The following is a 22081-nucleotide window of genomic DNA, read 5'->3' as shown; positions in this document are numbered from 1 at the left end:
TATAGTAAATTAAGTGGGTGAGCCAAATCATCGATTCAAAGTGCTAATAATAGGGATTCCCCTCCCCTTAAATTACTTGGTTTTATAATAAAAATTGTAAGCATTTAGTTTTTGTTTCTCTTTTTAAAAAGAAAAAAAAAAGAGAAAGTATTGCTTGCAAATATAATGAGAGGTTCTATAATGATAAATAATTTTTTTAAAAATAAATCTATAAGTTAATATCATTTTATGTGATATTTTAAATCTATTTTATAATAAAAAATAATCTTATAATTTTACATATCACATCAAAAAGTGGCACTATAGCTACCGAAAAAGTGTTCGGAAAGTGTCACGATAAGTTCATTTTATTTTTTTATTTTCATTTTCATGTATTTTTTAATTATCATAAATATTTAAAAAAATAAAAAATTCACAACATTATTAAAAAATATTTTCCAAAACACGAAATAAAAAAAAAAAAAAAGCTTCGGGAACCACTTTCAGGATCCAACTTCGGTGGATTTAGCATTTTCGCACATCAAATTATAAACTTATTTTTATAAAAACTGTCCGTTGTCAAGACATTTCTCCATAACGAAACACATCAAAACAAGGAAGAAAACAAAGTGACTCACCGAACACTACTAATTTTGTTTTTTGAGGAACCGTACGTCTGCTAGTCACTGCCAGATAGTAATCGATCCTCCTTAAAATAACACAGGCCGACCGAGTCTGTCTCATCCGCTAACACCACACATGAACTCTCGATGAAGCTAGAACAGATCCTCAGGCCCACGTTTCCCTTATCTTTCTAATAAAACAAAAATGCTCTACTAGACATCTCCGTACGAGGAGATGAACAAAGCGCGCAAGATTTGGCTGCTGTACCAGACACTGACCGCCTCGCTCTTCTTCGTCTTCTTCTTCTATGCCTTCTTCTGTACCATTCCATCGGCCTCAAACCTCCACTCCACCGGTTTTCTCCCCGTTTCACCGGAAGATACTTCCCAAGAAAGCTCGAATCCCTCCCCAGTGAATGTTTACGTCTACCGTCTCCCGAGAAAATTCACGTATGGCGTCGTCGAGCACTTCTGGAGGGCACGTGGGTTTACCGACTCGGAAACCCGTGGGTACCCGAGTCACCAACATTCCGCAGAGTGGTACTTGTTCCTAGACTTAACGACCCGATCACACGAACTCTACTGGACGGGGTCACCGGTCATCCCGGTCTCGCAACCTGAAGAGGCCGAATTTTTTTACGTCCCATTCTTCTCTTCGTTGAGCTCGATCGTGAACAAGAACCAGCTCCCCAGCAGTTCGGATTGGATCAAACAGTACGATGACGGGAAGGCTCAGGAGGAGTTAGTGGCTTGGTTGGAGAAGCAGGAGTACTGGACGAGGAGCGAGGGGCGGGACCACGTGTTGGTGTGCCAGAATCCGAAAGCGCTGAACCGGGTGAGAGACCGAGTCAAGAACGCAGTGTTGCTGGTGTCGGGTTTCGGACGGGTCAGACGCGACCAAGGGTCGCCGTCCAAGGACTTGGTCGTGCCGTGCTCGCATCGGATTAGCACGTACGATGTGGATATAGGCGTCGAGAATCGGAGGTTGCTCTTGTTCGCGGGGAATCCGTATCACCACGGGGTAATAAATGAAAAAATCTCCGCAGTTTCTTACTATTCACGCAATTTCCATTCATCATATTTTTTTAAATTTTTATTATTATTTTTTATCAAATATTTAATATATAAATAATAAATAAAAAAATTAAATTAATTAAAAAAATAAATTTAAAAAAATATTTAAAAATTTAAAAAAATATAATATATAAAAATTGAAGAAATTAAAGAAATATTATAATATTACTCGTAATAAATTGCTCATAATAATAGTATTGCTCGTAATATAAATAATTAATAAAAGAATTGCTCGTAATAATAGTATTACTCGTAAGTAAAAGCTAAACGTACTTTAAATATTTTTTTACATAATTTACTTTCTACGTGTCAATCAGTTAGTCATAAGTTAAAAATTATAAAATTTAAAATTTAAAATTTAAATTTGAAATCATAAAATTATAAATAAAAGTGTAAATATATATAATACTACTCTTACTACTAAATATGCTCATTAAAGGTGTTTATTTCTATTTTTTAACTTTTTAATGATTAAAAAAATAATTATTAGTAAATTTTTTTAGTAATTAAGTATATTTAAAAAATACTTAAAGACAACAAAAATAAAAAAATTTATTTGCACTAGTGTTATTTGAGGTGTGCATTTAACGTGCACCGAACATTATCCTTCTGTCATGCTTTGAAGCTTGGCGACAATTTGTTAGCTTGCGTGGAACCATGTATAAAGATAAGAAGACTTTACACGGCCAAAAAGAAATATTAAAACTCGACAATGAGGTCACTTAATACAATATGTCATATTTATTTTATAGTAAAAAATAAATTGACAATTTAACACGTCACATTAAATATGTCATATTTATTTTATAATAAAAAATAAATTTACAATTTAACATACCACATTAAATATGTTGATTTGTAGATTTAATTTTATAAAATCTCAATCAAGATGATATATATTGCCCTTGCAAGTAAGCTAACGGCTGACAAATAATTTTAGTTATATCATTCGTGTAAAAAATTTATCCAATTAAAAATAATTATTAAAAAATAATATCATTCAATCTCATTTGGATGTTAAGATAATCTCGTATCATCTTATCTCAATATTTAAACATCATTCAAACATAAATAATTTTTAATTTCAAATCATAATTTTTTTTATTTAATCATTATCTAATCATTATAATTTTTTTAAACTTTCAAATAAAATACAAGAAATAATTGAATTTTCTTCAAATTTTTTTAAAAAATTATATTCCAATTAATAATATTTAAACTTTCTAATATTTTTATTATAACTTTTTCTCTATCGTTTCTCAAAATTCTATAAAATATTTAACTTAAATTATTTCACTATTATTTATAAATTTTTCATCTTATCTCAATATCCAAACGTGGACACAATGCCGTGGGAAATGATTATGTCTGTGTATGCAGGGAGCCAAAGTCCGAGACTTTCTTTTCCAAGCACTTGAAAATGAAGAAGATGCCATAATAGAACATGAAGCAGCATCGCAAGAAAATCAGGTCTTAGCTTCAGAAAGGATGCGCTCATCAAAGTTCTGCTTAGATATTCCTCCTCCTGGTTCCTCGCCAGCATCATGCCGACTTTTTGATGCTATATTTAGCATGTGTATCCCAGTAATAGTGAATGGCAGCAGTATTGAATTGCCTTTTGAAGATGTCATTGACTACAGAAAGATTGCATTATTTGTACAATCGACCTCTGCTGTGAAGCCAGCATTTTTAGTTACAATGCTGAGGAATGTAACCAGGGACAGGATTCTGGAGTACCAGCAGGAGCTGAAGTTGGTAAATCCTCTCTGCATATTTTGCTAAAACATTCTTTAAGATAAGGGTACTTGAAATAGTTTAGCATCCACACCTGCCCATAAAAAGTCATGAGAAACAGAAAAACAGTATCTGGGGAAATTAAGCAAGATTTAAGCAAGTTACATTTAAGCAGAATACTTACGTCCATGAAACAATTAGAAATTTCATAGGGTTTTTCGTGAGTGTTGTTGTTGAAGCCTCTTAATTGGTTCTAATTTCTCCCCCTCCTGATCATCTCCAATGTCTCCATCCTCCACATATCCTCTTGTACTTCCTACTTCCACCTCTTTCATGACTATAATATTTATGTTTTCATGATGATGATATCATTGATATGGACATCATGATAGCTAGATCATTTTCTCTTTGCATTGATACTTCTCATTTTAGTCCATTTTTCTTCAGCCTTGTCATGGCCTGCTTAATTAGCAAGAGCAGTTGATCTTGTTAAGTTGAGAAATCTGAAATTTAGTTTCATGTGATGTTCATCAGGTGAAGCGATACTTTGACTATAAAGATCCAAATGGAGCAGTGAAAGAGATCTGGCACCAAGTATTGCAGAAACTCTCCCTGATTAAACTGATGATGATCAATCATGACAATGGCTTGCAAATTAGATGCATGTGACTACTTCTCTAATTTTCTCTCACTGCAAATTTGCAACAGCTCTTAAAAAAGACTTCCCTTTTTGGGTCAATGATAAACTCCCAGCCCTACCTAACTTTACTTTTTTGTAGATGATCTTCTTAAGAAGCACGATTCATTTTTCACGTGTTCTGTGACAAGTTCGCCAAAAGGAGATGGCCATGGGAATAGTTTCCTTTATGGAAAGATAGGATAGGTTGGTGGATATTGACAATGCATGCACAGTGCTATCAACAATAATTCCGCCTTTTTTTGGTGGAATTCTCCAATGATGAGGCATTTAATTAGATTGAAAGATACAAGGAAAAACATGAGTGGGCCATTAGTCTATCCCAACTAATAGCTAGGCCTTCCCTCTTTTTCTTTGTATTTCAACAAAAATGCTGATCCATTTATAAACACAATCTCCTACGTTTGTCTGCTGCAACATTAATAATCACTCATATCTCAAGTCTCAACCAACACAAACTCTAGCATGGAAATTCCTTCCTCCTTTATCTATTTTATGCTGTTGTTGGAGCACTGTTTCATGGCTAGTTTAGCTGTACCGGCGGCAGCAAGAACCAACATAACCACAGACCAATCAGCTCTTTTTGCCCTCAAAGACTGCATCACCGATGACCCTCACAAATTCTTGGAAAGAAACTGGTCTACCTCTACCTCTGTTTGCAGCTGGGTTGGGGTCATTTGCGATGCCAACCACCAAAGAGTCACACCCTTGAATCTGTCCTACATGGATCTTAAAGGAACCATACCTCCACACTTGGGAAACCTTTCATTTCTGTCTGGTTTATCCTTCCGAGAGAACAACTTTGGTGGCTCTCTTCCCAACGAGTTGGGCTCGTTGCATAGGTTGAGAACAGTCAGCTTTGGCTCGAACAACTTGCAGGGAGAGGTACCATCCTGGTTGGGGTTCTTGCCTAAACTTCAAATGTTGAATCTGTATGGAAACCGTTTCTCGGGAACCATCCCAACTTCTCTATGCAACACGTCGTCACTGCAGATTATTAATCTAAGTGAAAACATGCTTTCAGGTTCCATATATATATATATATATACACTCCGGCCACCACCTTCAATACGGCCTCTTGATTTATCTATGATGTTTTCTTGTTTTCTTTTGAAGTTGGAAACGCACACTCACACTAACAAACACTCACAGAGGAACATTGAATTAAAAAGTTAAAAAAAAGAAGAATTAATGGGAACTTTACATTTTATGCAACTCCTCGTATTTACTCTACCAATATAATCTTTCATGATCTGCAAATGAAGAGGAGTTAATTAAAATAACTAATCTATCAGACGCTGAGTTAAGGCTGCTAGCTCTTGACCATAAATTCGAAATTTTTGCAGGAGGGATACCAAGAAGTTTGACAAACTGTACTTCACTCAAGGGTCTTTTTTTAGGTGAGAACAGCTTGAGAGGTAAGACTATAATCGGTTCAATTTAAATACGATTTTCTCTCTGCTCAACGAAAGCTGAAAATCTCTCTAAAAAAAAAAAAAAAAAAGATCTTTAGGAAACCTTAAAAAATCTTAGCTGCAGCAGGATATTTAAATGATGTGTAGCCATGCTGCAGAGGGTTTATTATAAACACCACCACAGAAATTAGAAAAGTGTCTACTTCTGTCTTGATCATGACCTTCTTCTTTTCAAAAGCAAATGCACTATATGTATACCACAAGTCTTCTTACAAACTTCTTACAAACTGAGATGCTTGTTCATGGTGATGCATGTATACATTTGTTTTGGAAACGTTGTTGCAGGTGAAATACCACCAGAGATTGGGACTCTTCAAAATTTAGAACAATTGAGTGCCAACACTAACAACTTAACTGGTCGCATCCCAAATATAATCTTCAATGTCTCAACAATTAAAATCATTGATCTCAGCTTGAACAAGCTTTCAGGCCAGCTTCCAGCTAGCATAGGTCATTGTCGTCCAAATCTGGAGGAACTTTACCTATGGGATAATGAACTAAGGGAAAAAATTCCCAGCAGCATATCAAATGCTTCTAAGCTCACTGTACTAGAGCTGGCAGCAAACTATTTCTCTGGCACTCTTCCTGATACCCTCGGAAATTTAAAGCATCTGAAGGAGCTCAACTTAGCTGGCAATTATTTGACCAGAGAATCTTCGTCTCTAGAGTTGAGTTTTCTTTCGTCTTTGACAAACTGCAGAGAGTTGGAAAAGATAATGCTAGCAAATAATCCATTGAATGGTACCCTTCCAATTTCAATGGGAAACTTCTCTACTTCTCTAACCTCTTTTTCTGCATTTGATTGCCATATCAAGGGCACCATCCCAAAACAGATTGGTAACTTGAGTGCCTTGATTGTCCTACGCCTACAAAACAATGAATTGGCTGGGCCTATTCCAACTGCAGTCGGAGGAATGAAAGAGCTCCAAGGTTTGTATCTTCAACGCAATAGATTGCAAGGATCCATCCCACCTTATTTTTGTTACTTAAGGAAATTGGATGTATTAAACTTAAGTAGTAATGAGCTCTTTGGATCCATTCCAACTTGTTGGGGAAGTCTCACTTCACTTCGAAAGCTATACTTAGATTCCAACAATCTGACATCCACAATACCCCCATCCTTTTGGAGTCTTCAGGACATACTGGAAGTAAACTTGTCTATGAATTCGCTATGTGGCCATCTGCCACAAGATATTGGGAATTTGAAGGTGGTAATACATATAGACTTGTCGTGGAACCGATTTTCAGGTGAGATCCCGGCTGTGATTGGAGGACTGCAAAGTTTGAAAACCCTCTCCTTAGCGCATAACAATTTCCAGGGTCCTCTGCCTCATTCATTTGATGGGTCAGTAAGTGCAGAATTTTTGGATTTCTCTGATAACAACTTGTCAGGAGTGATTCCCAAATCCCTAGAGGCACTCAAGTACCTCAAATACTTCAATGCGTCTTTCAATAGATTACGAGGGGAAATCCCATCTGGAGGTGCTATTGCTATCTTCTCGGCTAGATCATTCATGGGGAATGAAGCATTATGTGGTCCGCCCCGATTGAAAGTTCCACCCTGCAAAACTAGTACTGTTGGACGATCAAAGACAGTAGCTGCGGGTGTTCTAGTATATGTTCTACCACTACTGATAGCAACAATCCTTGTACCGGTCCTCGTACTTGTTTTCGTAAGACGCAGAAGGAAGAATGCAAAACTACCCAGTCAGGGAGACTTGTTAACTGTAGCAACGTGGAGAAGAATTTCTTACCTAGAACTCGAACGAGCAACTGATGGCTTTAGCGAAAGTAACTTGGTTGGGAAAGGGAGTTTTGGCTCGGTGTACAAAGGGATACTTTCAGACGGGATTAGTGTTGCAGTGAAGGTTTTTAACTTGAATCTACAAGGAGCATTAAGAAGTTTTGAGGCTGAATGTGAAGTATTGTGCAGAATTCGTCATAGGAATCTTGTCCAAATCATCAGTAGCTGCAGTAACATTGAATTTAAAGCCTTGGTACTGGAGTACATGCCCAACGGGAGCCTCATGCAGTGGCTGTATTCTCATGACTTCTTTTTGGATATCCTACAGAGATTGAACATGATGATAGATGTTGCATCATCATTGGAATATCTCCATCATGGTTATTCTGTTCCTGTCGTTCATTGTGATTTGAAGCCCAGCAACATTCTCCTAAATGAAGATATGATTGCACATGTTGGGGACTTTGGCATTTCCAGATTCTTGGGTGACGGAGATTCCATGACCCAAACCATGACACTTGCCACCATTGGTTATATGGCACCAGGTGATGTTCCTAGCTTACAATTTCATATTTATGTCTACACTTCCTCAAACAGAGTTTTATGAACAATATTCAATCTTTTTCCTTCTAAATTATTTGAGTGAAGATGTCTTCTTACTATAAAATTTAATCAAACCCGTAGAGTATGGATCGCAAGGGATCATTTCCACGAGTGGAGATGTATACAGTTATGGCATTTTGCTGATGGAAACCTTCACAAGAAAGAAGCCCACAGACGAAATGTTTGCCGGAGAAATGAACCTAAAACGCTGGGTAAAAGAGTCACTGCCCCACGCAGTAATCAAAGTTGCTGATGCAAATTTGCTAGAGAGAGATGACGAGCATTTTGCTGCTAAGCAGGAGTGTATATTGTCCATGATGAAACTGGCCATGGATTGTTCAGAAGAAGCACCTGAAGAGAGGGTAAACATGAGAGAAGTCATAACAACACTCAAAAAGATCAAAATGAATTTCCTGAAGGATGTTGGAGGCCGGAGCTTGAAAACATGAAATTTATCTATAGGTTCTTCCTTGTTTGTGCATTTCCTAGTTAGTAATTAATTAGGCTACTCCATTAACAGATCAGTAGGAAGAGGTCAAAGCATGGTGGGAATGGGTCATTTGCATATATTAATTAAGATAAAATTATCAATGCAATGAATTGTCTCAAAACCAATGAAGTAATGTTGCTGAAGGGTTGTACGACTGATTATTAATTAAAGTTCGTTTGTTTTTAACTTTTTATATATACGGGATGAGATAAGTTGAAATTAAAATAAAATAAATATTAATTTAAAAATTAATCACACATTGATTTATCTATCTATCCATATATTATATGAACTGGACCGATGATAATTTTTTTTAATGATTAAAAAAGTAAATATTATTAAATTTATATATATTTTTAATATTTAAAAATATTTGAAAGAAAAAAAACTGCAATTGCAGTGATCGATTGGAACTCTCAATTCTAGTAGCAGTGTCCAAAACCAAACGAGATCGCGTTTGGATGCAGACGTATTTCAAATAATCTATAAAAAATAATAAAAAAAATAATAAATTTTGTCTGCACTAACGTGCTTAAAAAAAAAACTTACGTATGACCTTTGAAAACGCTTACGTATGTTCGCATGACGCACAACTGTACGACTTGACGAAATCTTTTCACATCTCTAAGATATTAAAATTATTTCAATTCTTTTCATTTCAATTTATTTTATTATTATAATTTTTATAAATTTTTATATAAAAAAATAATAAATAATTTAATTTTTTTTAAATTTTTAAATAATAATAATATTAAAAAAAATTCTAACAATAATTTATTCAATTTTTAATTTTCATATAAAATCATCTAATCTCATCTCATTTTAACTCAATTCAACTCAACTCAACTCATCTCACCTACCTATCCAATATTAATTGCTCCTCTTTCGCTTGCTGGCTGGCTATGACTCTGCTGAATTAATTACTAGGCATAAAAATTAATATCCACCTGGCAAACAGTTCTTCCTAACATTAATCAACGGGCCTGCAATTAGTTGTAGTCGGTGTTGCCCGAAGTCAACATGAACACGATTGGTAGTTTGTTAATTACCACGTTTCACATGGCATGAGCAACCTTGACTTCACCTAATGATCAACCGAGTTTTTTTTTTTGATAAAATAATGCTAAAATTATATAAAAAGTGTTCGTCCAGGCTGGTGGAATCCAAGAACCAGATCTATCAGTACCATAAACAAATTATTAGTAATACAATCCTTCTTGTTTCACTTGCAGGAAAAACGTAATCATGCATTGCATTTATTGTAGAATTAACCACCTGTTGATCTTAAAATAAAACGTAACTTTAATCAGTAAAGCTATCATGAACGTAAAAAATAAAACCTGTAGTTAAAAAGGGCTACTTTGCTTCTGTTCTTTTCTTTTTTTTCGTTTTTCCTTTTTGAATTATTGTATTATTTTTGCTCTTTTCTTATCCACAAGTGAAAGAGTACTTTGAACTACTCTATCTCTCATGTGTATAGACAAAGTAATGCCTTTGTAGATTTTTTTGGCTCGGATGGGTTGCGACGGTAATAGCATAATATGGGAGGATTTATCTTTACTCCCTCACTTGTTAAAAGGAATTTTCAAGACGGAAAAAATAGGACTTCCTCGTATTAGATTTGCTTAATTTTTGTTTTGGTTTTGATTTTATAATAGAGTATAAGGATGTGGTTTTGGTTTTGTAACTAAGTGCTTGTTATAAACATGATTTTTCTCAGTCATAAGTGAGAGTTTTATGAATAAAATTTGAAGAGGGATTACTTTTAGACATGTGGTCCCAACTTTTTTTTTTTTTAAAAAAAAAGGAAATTGTGAAAGAGTAGTCAAAAGTCTTTTTTTTAAAGGAGAAATTCTGCATGCACGACTTGATCTCATGTTCTATTGCAGTTACGCGCATGTAAACTGATGATAAGTTCGCATTCATCACCCAAACAATTAGCAGAATATATATATATAATTCAAGTCAACAATCCATAAAGATTTTTTAGATTTCGGAAGAAGAAAGCTCTGGAGAAAAAACAATGAAGTTGATGTGTAAACTACGAATAAAAACAAAATACAATAATTGATTGATGAAGTTGAAGTATTATATGTAGAGAAATTAAACAACAAATAGAAGCGGAATTACGATAATATGGTGACACTCCCGTGAGGGTATTTATCCCACAAGTTAGTGATGAACAAAGGAAATTGAGTGCATTTGTTTGTGCACCAATGACCCCTATTTATAGGCCATCATGCACCGGTTGGTAAAGGGCACATCCATTGGTTAGCCAATGGTAACCCAAAGGTCACAACATTAAGGAGTGACACATCTTATTGCCAAAGGGTACAACCATTGATAAACTAATGGTAACCCAAAAGTCACATCCTTAAGAAGTGACACAACCTTTTGACTAAATCAAAAGGTTGTGTCTCTTGACACTTCCTTTAACATCACCCCTCATGGGAACCGTCACCATGTTAGAGAATGTCATTCCAAGGAGTACACCGTTTGGTGATCACACCCGTTAGAATAACATTATATTATATATATAGAAGATCAACAAAAGCCAGATCAGATGGGTTAGGTGGTAGTTAAGAACGAACGTTCTTAATTAAGTCCCTCTGATCACTATACTCTAAAAAAAGACTCTAACATTCAACATTGACTCTGTGCTCGATTTATACCTTTGAGGTTTAATTTTAAGATCTATCTATTCAGAAAAACAAAACAAAAAAATCAATCTTCCACCCAACGTATTTCTCCCCCACTCATTTGCTTATGGGGATCAATGGTAAGCTCACAATTAGGCTGCTGTTGCAGGAAATAAACAGCAGAAAATTCCTTCAAAGAACTGCTAATTATTCAAGAGATCCAATTCCAGGTGCTTTCCAACGAAGGCCATACTCAAAGTCTAGAGCTTCAGTACTGGAAGAGGTGTTTGAAGCTGATGTTCCAGAAGAAAGAAGCTCTGTCTGCATTTACAAGGTCCCAGCTAATATGCGTCGGGTGGAAAGAAAGGCTTATGAACCCAACATCGTCTCCATCGGTCCATACCATCATCGAGTAGAGCGGCTGCAAGACTCGGAAGAGCTCAAACAGAAATTTGTTCGCCGCCTCTTTGATCGAAGCCGCGAGAATGAAGTACTTGAGTTTGAGCTTATGAAGGTTGCCATGGGGAAACTGGAGGAAGAAGCTCGAATCTGCTATGGGGAAGAAATCAAACTAGGAAGTGAGGAATTTGTCAAGACGATGGTTATTGATGGCTGCTTCGTTGTTGAGCTGTTGAGAGAGGCATGGCAGCACAAGCTACGTGGACACCCAATACCTTTCATCAAAAGATGGATGTTGCCCGCTCTTCGTCGCGATCTGATCATGCTTGAAAACCAGCTCCCATTCTTTGTTCTGACTAAATTATTTGAAATGACAAGCAGCACTCCTGCTGGATTAGCGCCATCTTTGCAACAGCTTGCACTTCACTTCTTTAATCCTTTATTGCAAAGAGGTTGGGAAGCACCACCTCCAAAGAGCAGTACTGCAACTGAAGTAGTCTTCGAAGCAAGGCACTTGCTTGATCTTTTCCGCTCTAGCACTCTCCCGATCGAACTGGCAAGAGGGAAACAACCCAACATGATCCGTTCAATAACAGAGCTAAAAGAAGCGGGCGTCAAAGTTCAGAGAGCAAAACATCTCAAGCCACTTGACATAACATACGAGGAAAGTGTGCTGAAGATCCCTCCTCTTTACATCGACGATTATAAGGGCACTGTGTTTCGCAACATGGTGGCATTCGAGAAATGCCACCACAGTTGCCATCCAGACGTCACAACGTACTTGTTTTTCTTCGACGGACTCATTAACTCGGCCAAGGACGTGGGATTTCTCCATTGTGATGAAGTTCTTCACCATTCTCTGGGCAGCAACAAAGAGGTTGCGAAACTTGTAAACAATATCTGCAAGGAGATTGATATGGATGCAGATGAGTCATATCTATTCATGGTGGTGGATGACGCCAACTCTTTCTTCGGTTCTCCTTATGGGAAAGCGAGAGCAGGATTGGTGCGGCACTACTTCAGCAGCTGGGTGGTAGGGATCTCAACTCTGGGTGCAGTTTTTGCTGTTTATCTCACCCTGATTCAGACTGCCTCCGGAGTTGCAGGCGCCCGGGATGCCTTGAAAGAAGTCAACTTCCTCTCGCATCTGATAGACTTCTTGTTGCTTCCTTTCTTTGGTACCAAATAAACCTTGCTGATCGGCCGGAGGAAATGAATCCTTGGCGTAACCATGGCGTAACCAGCAACCTAGCTAGCAGGACCCTCAAATAATGTTTTGTTCTAGACTTTGTTTCTTCTAATTGGAATCAGCTTTGCCATCCGATCTATGGCTTAAACAAAACGTTTGAAGTTAATGCTTTAAAAGATTGGAATCTAAAGAGACACCAAGTGTTCTACCAAATTGTCTCACATTTAGTATTTTTATTCAAGGCAATTTCTACAGGTTTCTATATTCCTCTTTTTCTACATACCAATGTTCAATATCACACTAATATTTATAGGCTACTCAGATCATTCATATATTTCTGTTACAACAAAATTCTTCTGGAATCATCCAATGCATACCGTTAATGCATTCTATTATATATGAGACGTGGATGGAGCCTTGGTTGAGCTTGAGAGAATATTGTCAGAATCCGTTGGTGAGCTGTGTCCAGCCTTTGCTGAGGTAGTTTTGAAATATGCCTTAATAACCCCTCTTGATGCAAGCGGCACTAGTAAGATAGTGAGGCTTGATCGTAAAGTAAAAAACATGGCAGTGGAAAGGGGCTAAGTGAGAATATTAGCTAGCTGGTCCTTGCTTGGCACGAAGGAGACTTGAAGGGTTTTGACAGCCACATGATCTCGCACAAAACGATAATCAAGCTCAACGTGTTTAGTTCGAGAATATAAAATAGGATTAACTGACAAGTATGTAGCTCCAATATTATCACACCATAGTGTAGGTGGATTAGTAAGGAAGATACCAAGTTCCTTGAGTAGAGATTGTAACCAAATTAATTCACAAGCAGTATTTGCTATGGCTTTATATTCGGCCTCAGTAGAGGACTTTGCAATAGTGGATTGCTTCTTAGAGCCCCACGACACAAGATGGGTTTCAAAATAGGCACAAAAACCACCAGTAGATTTTTTATCATTCGGGCAGCTAGCCAAATCAGCATCAGAGAAGGTAGTGAGTGCAAGAGAGGAAGAGGAGGAGAAATGTAATCCAAAATTGGTAGTCAGACGAAGATAACAGAGAATCCTCTTGACAGCTTGCCAATGAGGAAGACGTGGACAATGCATGAATTGATACACTTTTTTGACAACAAATGAAATGATTGGGTCGAGTAAAAGCAAGGTATTGAAGACTGCCGACAACACTACGGTAGAATTGTGGATCTTCAAAGGAAATGCCGTCAAGAGCAATAAGTTTGACTGAGGCAGACATAGTCGTGGACACTAGTTTTGATTGGTGCATGTTAGTGCGGGATAACAGATCAGAGATATATCATGTTTGGGACATGAATAAACCAATGGCAGTACAAAGCACTTCTATTCTTAGAAAATAATGCAAAGCACCAAGATCTTTAACAGGGAAGGATGATCTAAGAGCATTAATAAAATCAATAATAAGAATCGAATGAGACCCAGTCACAACAATATCATCCACATAAATCAAGATAAAGACTGAAGCACTGGGAGTAGAATAGATAAAAAGTGATGAATCTAATTTGGAATTGTGAAACCCTAATGCTAACAATTAACTTAGTACTCAGCTTAGAAAACTAAGCCCTAGAGCTTGTTTCAAATCATAAATAGACTTGCGCAATTTACAAATGTGAGTAGGGAAGTCAGAGTTTACAAACCCAGTGGATTGTTGCATGTAGACGTCCTCTTCCAAGGCCTTGTGTAGGAAGGCATTTTGAATGTCGAGTTGGTGAAGAGGCCATCGATTTTGCATTGCAATGGAAATGAGAAGGCGGATGGTGGCTGGTTTCACAACAAGACTAAAACTCTCTTTGTAATTGAGCCCAGCTTGCTGATGAAATCCCTTGTGGCGCTCAAGTGACCCATCAACGTGTCGTTTTGTCTTAAGGACCCATTTGGATCCTAAGACGTTGAGAGTGGATGAAGCAGGGACAAGGTCCCAAGTATTGTTTAGAAGCAGAGCTTGGAACTCAACAGTCGTGGCATCACACCATTCCTGGTATTTAGAGGCTTCGGTATAGGAGGAGGGTTCCTTTGGAACCGAAGATGACTCCGAGAGAGTGAGGGAGATGGATGGTTTGGGGGGAGGCCATGGATCAGTGCCATTGAAGCTGTGGAGAGGCCGGTGAATCTGTGACTTCGATCGAGTTATCATTGGGTGAGATGCGATAGGCTGAAAAGAGGGAGGTGAGGAGGGTACACTGGTTGATTGGGAGGAATTAGGGTTATGTTGTGAGGAAGAGGAAGACGGCACAATGAATAAGGAATTGGGATTATGTTATGGGGAGGGGGGCTCAGGTAGTTGAGAAGGTGAGGAAGATTGAAGTGGGCCTAAGGGATACATAAGAATGAGATGTGTGACACGGGCTCAGACGTTGAGGAGATGGGCCCAACAGGAATAATGGGGACTGAGTTATCAGGGGATCGAGTGAACGAGGGATGGGAACCCAGTGGTGGTAACGAACTGGACAAAGTCATGAATGGAAAATGAGCCTCATTAAATCGAACATTCTGAGAAATATAGGTCTGGCCAGTAGGTATGTGGAGGCAATTATATCCTTTGTGATTAGGAGTATATCCTATGAAAACACATAATTTGGATTGGAATTCCATTTTCTGATGATTAAATGGTCGTAGATTAGGCAAACATTCCGAGCCAAAAATGCGTAAAAAGGAGTAGTCAAGGAGATGACCAAAAAGGGTTTGAAATAGTGAAATATTTTGGAGCATTGATGTGGGCATTCGATTGATGAGAAAAGCAATAGTTTTGAAAGCATTAGTCCAATATTTTGCGAGAATTAAGGCATGAGATAGAATAGGAAGTTCGGTTTCAACAATATGGCAATGCGTCTTTCGACACTGCCAGTTTGAGCATGTGAGTAAGGACAAGTGATACGATGTGTGATGCCAAAGGATTTAAGTTTGGAGGGTAGGGGACGAAATTCGCCACCCCAGGCAATTTGAATGGAGATGACATTTGAAGAAAAAGAGTTACTAACATAACATAAAAAGGCTAAAAAAACAATGGATACATCAGATTTTGCATGAAGTGGGAAAAATCAAATATATTTTGTGAAATCATCTACAATAGAAAGATAAAATTTATGACTAGAGGTGGACAACACAGGCATTGGTCCCCAGACATCAAAAAAGAGTAATTGAAAAGTTTTAGTTGAGCTAGAAGGCGTAGGTGGATGAGGAAGAGCGTGAGCCTTGGCTTGAGCAAGAGTGAAGCATGAAGTGAGCGCAGAGTTGGTTGTAAGTGGGAGCTAAAAATTACGGATAATGAAGGAAGTGGTGAGGGGTGACCAAGACGGGAGTGCCAAATATTGAAAGAAGTATGTTTACCAATAAAAGCAGCAGCCGAGTGTGTAGACTCAACATCAGTGGGAAGCTCGTAGAGGCCATTCCTAATGGGTCCTTGGAGGAGCACCTTTTGAGTGTGTAGATCCTTCACGAAAAAACCAAAAAAGTGAAATTCAAAATAAACAAAATTATTTAAACAAAACTGACGAACATATAAGAGATTACGAATAATTTGAGGAACATGTAAAAGTTTACGAAAAAGAAAATTGCCATTGGAAGTGTAAATATGAGCAGTGCCAGTGTTTGAGATAGGAAAAGAAGAGCTATCACCAATGTTGACATGGTTCGTTCCATGATACGGAGCAGAGTCTAAATTGAGGTTAGAGAAATCTACTGTGAAGTGATTTGTGGCTGCTGTGTCAGGGAACTAGGAATTATGATTGGAAGAAGAGGATGGAAGGGATGTGTAATGCGCAATAAAGGAGGAGGGTGGAGGTGATTGGTAAGACTCATTAAATCGGTGATAATAGGATAAAGCAATATGACCAGGTTTGTGACAAACTTGGCACACGAGTCTGGTAGTAGAGTGCTGAGAAAAGAAATTGAAATTTGTGGGAGGGACACAACCAAGACCAAGACTAGGACCACGACTATGGTTTCGACTTGAGGATGTAAAATTAGAGCGGGTGATTGTTGTATGAGTTTGAATTTGTGGAAGGGCGCTACCTGAAAGGAGGGAATTGATCTGGTGAGCAAGTCTAGACTCATGATTAAGTAAATAGCTGTAGACTTGAGAAGAGGACAGAGGATCGAGTCGAGTGGTAATGGAGGTGACAAGGGGCTCGTAGTCAGTTCCTAAACCAGCAAGAGGGTAAGTGATAAATTTGGAGGGGGAGAGAGGCAGCTAAGGACTTTGCACGGTGAAAATATTGGGTAATATTTTCTAAATCCTTCTTGGGAGTGGCTAGTTGAAACTGTGTTTCCATGATGTGGGTTAAGGTTTGAGCCGAGAACATGTTATGCAAAGTGGACCAAACTTCTCGTGATGTGTGGCAATCAAGGCCTTGAGAAAGAACAATATCGGTAAGAGAAGAGTTGATGGCAGAGATGATTAGTTGATTTTGTAAAATCCATTTTGTGTATTTTGGGTTGGGTTCACCATCAATGGCTAAAAGGGGAGTGGGGATAAAACCATCAACATAACCAAATAGTTGTGACCTTTGAGAAATGGGAGGATTTGAACTTTTCACAATAGATAATTGTCAATGGAGAGTTTTTGAGTGATGAAGTGAGCGGCCGAATTAATGACGGTGGGATTTACGATGGGGTTGGCCTTATCGGGTTCCATGATTTGTAAGAGGGAGGAAGAAGGTGGATGTTAGTCCTTTAATGCTCTTGTACCATAAAGAGATACCAAGTGTTCTACGAAATGTCTCATAGACAATATTTTTATTCAAGACATTTTCTACAAGTTTCTATATTCCTATTTTTCTACATACCAATGTTCAATATCACACTAATATTTATAGACTACTCAGATCATTCATATATTTCTGTTGCAACAAAATTCTTCTGGAATCATCCAATGCATACAATCAGGGCATTCTGTTATGAGACATGGATGGAGCATTGGTTGAGCTTACCTTTGTTGAGACAGTTTTGAAATATGCCTTAATAGAATCGCTTGATTTTTGGTAATTTTTTTCAAAACCTTGCTGATTTATGCGATAAAATACAAGCTGTTGAACTCCCTTTACAAAACTTTGCTCTTAACTTTGATCTAGTCATTTTGCAAAATTTAGAAAAAGAGTACAATGATAAACTGCTCCAAGAATAAATCTTTTACAAGCAAAAATCTAGAATTAAATGGTTATGTGAGGGTGACAAAAACACCAATTTCTTCCATCAAATGATTGCTCAAAAGAGGAGAAAGACTTCTATTACCTCCCTTACTCTCCCTGATGGTTCTTTCTCCTCTAAGCATAAGATTATCCACTCAGTTGTTGTGGCTTTCTTTAACAATCACTTAACTGTTTCTTTGACTCACTCTTCCATCTCTTTGTCTGATTTAATTCCTAACTTGGTTTCTGATGATGATAACACTTTGATGCTCAAACCTCCTTCATTAGAAGAAGTAAAGCAATCTATCTATAGCATCTCTTTAGACTCAACTCCGGATCCGAATGGCCTCTTTTCTTCTTTTTACACCTCTTATTGGTCTATTATCCATCTAGACCTCTTTGAAGCGATTATTGCTCTTTTCAGAGGTGAGCCTTTGCCTCCTTCCTTGAAATACACTTTCATTTGTTTAATCACTAAGAAAGACATCCCTCCACTTTCTCTGATTTTAGACCCATAAGCCTTTCCCAAGTGTCTTATAAGATTTTTTTTTTTCTAGAATTTTGGTTTCTCATCTTGCCACCTTCTTACCCAAGCTTATTTTGGCCCACCAATTGGTGCTTTTGTCAAAGGGAAAGTCATTGTTGATAGTATTTATTTGGTTCAAGAACTAACTTATAGTCTTGCTAGAAACATCAGAGGTAATAATGTTATGCTCAAAGTTGACATGGCTAAAGCCTTTGACAGGGTCAACTGGACTTACCTCTCTCTTGTACTTCATTCCTTTGGTTTTAATGAATGTATTGTCTCTTTATTTCATTTTTTTTTTAATCTTACCATACCTTCTCTGTTTGCTTAAATGATACTCACTCGAGTTATTTCACTTCTAGTAGAGGTCTTAGACAATGGGACCCATTATCCATTCTTCTTTTTATTCTTAGTGAAGAACCCTTGGGTAGAGGTCTTCACCATCTTATGACCGAAGGTCATGTCGCTCCTTATGCAGTCCCTAGGGGTTACACTCCCATTTCTCATATCCTTTTTGCGGACGACCTTTTGGTTTTCACCAATGGTTCTAAAAACAGTCTTTCCACCCTTATGGAATTCTTTACTACTTATGAAGACTCCTCTAATCAAAAGATCAACCATTCCAAAAGTGTCTTCCTAGTTCATAACGAAGTCATCACATCCAGAAGACACATTATTGCTTCTGCTACCGGAAATAATGAAAGAAACTCCTTACCACTTACCTTTGCGCTCCCCTTTCCTATGGAAAAATTCCTTCACCCGTTTATGATTCTATCATTCTCAAGATTCGTTAAAAGACAAATGGCTGGAAGGGTTGCCTACTTTCTATAGGCAAAAAACTTACCTTAATCAAATCCATTATCTCATCTATTTCTATTCATATCCTTTCGGTCCTCAACTCTTGTAAAAAAGTCATTGATTCCATTCACAAAGCCTTTGCAAATTTCTTTTGGGCTGACATTGATAGTAACAATAAGAAAGATTGGATTTCTTGGAATCATATATGTCACTCTTTATCGGAAGGTGGTCTTGGTATTATAAATTTACATGACATTGTTGATGCTTTTCACTGTAAATTGGTTTGGAGATTCGTTAACTCGAACTCTCATTGGGCTCCCTTTCTTTACAAAAAATACATGAATGATGGTCCCTCCTTGGATCTTATTTTAGCCAAAGCCTACCACTCTTGCTCCTGGAAAGCCATTTGCAAATCACTCACAACGAGAGTCAATGGAATATTGATGATGACTCTATTAATTTCTCGCATGAAAATTGCGCAGGCAATGGTTCCTTATCTAAAAAGGTTTTATTATTTCTAACCCCTCTTTACAAATCAAAGATGTTTGTTCTCAAAATAGTTGGAACCTTAATTTGATCCACAACCTCGGTCGCCAGTCCCTTATCAATGAGGTCAATCTCTTCCCTATACACAAAAAAAAAAAAAAAAAAAAAAAAAGAAGAAGAAGAAAAGAAAAAAAGCCCTCATATTCGTATTTGGAAGCATAACAAAGATGAAATCTTCTGCTCCAAATTTGCCTGGAATTTCCTTGGAGAGCACTATCTTACGTTTTCTTTTGCCCCCTTCATTGGAATAAAGCCCTCCCTGTTAATATTTTTGTTTTTCTTTGAAAGTTATGGTTCAATGACATTCTTTTTGATGACATGATCTAACATTGTAGGATCCATATGGCTTCTAAATGCAATAACTGCACGAATGGGTAAGGTGATATTTCTGATCATGTCTTCTCCGATTATAAGCTTTCCAAAAAGGTTTGGCAACATTTCACTACTATCTTTGACTACACAAACACAATCTGTCACAGTTGGAAACTTAATGCCACTCATTGGTGGTCCTCCTCTTGTGAATTGATTTAATAAGAATTCACATCCCCCCTTGGAAATATGTTGATCTTTGGGATGATATCTTACATTTCAATCAATTTTTTTTTTTCTTTTAGCATTACTCATGTTTACAGAGAAAGTGAATACTTTAGCAAATAGTCTCACTAATCATGGAGCTTTGGGCAACACTGTAAGTTTCTTTTCTATTTTTGAACTTTCCAAACATATAGTTGGACATTTTTCTTTGGACCGGGCAAGTATTGCCAACTTCCGGCATTAATTTTGACATTCTTAGTATCTTCTTATATCTTCATTTTTGTTTCGTTTCTAGTACTAGTTTTCTTTTTTCTAAAGAGCTTGGTTTTGGATTTTCAGATGTTGTAACCGCCTTACTCTTTTTATATAAGGTATTCTTCTGCTATAAGTAAGGATTTTTTCAATAAAATTAGAGTCTCATCCTCTTCTTTAAAAAAAATGTTTGTAATATTAAATATTAATGTTTATGGGATTTATAAGTCAATAAAAAAAAGTTTAGTAATCTATATATATAATATACAATAAGAAACAAACTGGACCTTGCTATCTCAGCAAGGTTAAGCCTCGTTCTCTTCGATATCTCAGCAAGAGGATTCCATAAATCCTTATTTTCTTTAGGACCTTGGCTCCCTTAGTCTTAGATACTTTCTTGGCATTGAAATTGTTGCTCATGGAGTTGCTCTCTGCTAGCAAAAATATGCACTTGAAATCATTGTTGATGCTGGTCTTTTGGTAGCCAAACCAACCAAATTTCCTACAGATCAAAAGCTACAACTCACTAAGGATCAAGGCACTCTGTTGACAGATTGTGTGTAGAAGGCTTGTAGGAAGATTTTTATACCTTACCATTACTCGACTTGATTTGACTCTTTTAGTTCATATTCTTAGTTAGTTTATGGATTGTCCTCGAGATTCCCATTTAGTTGTTGCATATCGAGTCATGCTTAGATACCTCAAGGGTACACCAGCTCAAAGTTTTATTTTTTCTACACATTTTGATCTATAACTTAAGGTATTTTGTGATGCTGATTGGGCAAACTGTCATGATACTCGAAAATCAGTGATTGATTTTTGTATGTTCTTTGGATCTTCTCTTGTGTCTTGGCATTCCAAGAAGCAAAACACAATCTCAAGATCATCTGTTGAGGCAAAATATAGAGCTATGGCTATGACACGTTGCAAATTAACTTGGCTCTTACAGCTTTTGCATGGCTTTTCTATATCTCATTCAAAAACAACAGTTTTATTTTGTAATAGATTGTCATTCTGTGCATGAGAAATTGTTGAATGACACTATCAGGACCCTTTATGTCTCCTCACAAAACCGGCTAGCCGATCTTTTAACCAAGCCACTTGGTTTCTCTCAATTTTTTTCTCTTCCCAAGATGGGAGTGCTTGGTCTTCACTCTCCATCTCGAGGGAAAATGTTATAAATGTATTTGGCACGTGGTTAATTGTAGATATTATTTTTTGTTGTACAACTTGGTTGTATATATAAATATTGCATGTACAGATTTATTATTCTAATTAGAATACACAAGAAAGTTCTACAATCTCATATTTCTTTCGCTCTCATGATGTTTGTTAGCAACCTCCGTAGATAATCTATGTCCATCTCAGTGCAAAATAGCCGTTACAGAACACAAGTTCAAACTTTTCTTCACATACCACGTCAATTTATGGATTTATTTTTGTAAGATCTCTTCGTGACTAAAACATTTCCTTATTTATAATGAACTCTTTATTTTTCATCACACGCTTAGGTATATGCACCAAATTATTTACGTATGAGTAATGTTACTCATAATTTATTTTATCATCGTTCTCTTATCATTCTATGATATGGTATTAAATTATTAGAGACTATTTATTATATTTTATT

The 22081-nt window shown here is 37.0% G+C and overlaps 3 protein-coding genes across 3 annotated transcripts; all 3 read left to right on the top strand.

The window, feature by feature from the left end:
• Positions 1–525: 525 nt before the first annotated feature.
• Positions 526–4173, top strand: LOC109003591 (probable arabinosyltransferase ARAD1). The gene is made up of 3 exons (XM_018981794.2): positions 526–1623; positions 3057–3431; positions 3945–4173. The coding sequence occupies exons 1-3, from the start codon at positions 838–840 to the stop codon at positions 4077–4079; spliced, it is 1296 nt and encodes a 431-aa protein (XP_018837339.2). The 5' UTR covers positions 526–837; the 3' UTR covers positions 4080–4173.
• An 89-nt stretch (positions 4174–4262) lies between these two features.
• Positions 4263–8558, top strand: LOC109003590 (probable LRR receptor-like serine/threonine-protein kinase At3g47570). The gene is made up of 4 exons (XM_018981792.2): positions 4263–5131; positions 5454–5525; positions 5868–7871; positions 8011–8558. The coding sequence occupies exons 1-4, from the start codon at positions 4573–4575 to the stop codon at positions 8376–8378; spliced, it is 3003 nt and encodes a 1000-aa protein (XP_018837337.1). The 5' UTR covers positions 4263–4572; the 3' UTR covers positions 8379–8558.
• Positions 8559–11121: 2563 nt separating this feature from the next.
• LOC109003578 (UPF0481 protein At3g47200-like) lies at positions 11122–12882 on the top strand. The gene has a single exon (XM_018981777.2). It carries the CDS (start codon positions 11186–11188, stop codon positions 12644–12646), a length of 1461 nt encoding a protein of 486 aa, XP_018837322.2. The 5' UTR covers positions 11122–11185; the 3' UTR covers positions 12647–12882.
• The last annotated feature ends 9199 nt before the right edge of the window (positions 12883–22081 follow it).

The sequence above is a fragment of the Juglans regia genome, chromosome 3, assembly GCF_001411555.2.
Source record: "Juglans regia cultivar Chandler chromosome 3, Walnut 2.0, whole genome shotgun sequence".
Lineage (NCBI taxonomy): Eukaryota > Viridiplantae > Streptophyta > Magnoliopsida > Fagales > Juglandaceae > Juglans > Juglans regia.
The sequence above is the reverse complement of the archived record's forward strand: the minus strand, read 5'-3'. Positions and strand labels throughout refer to the sequence as shown.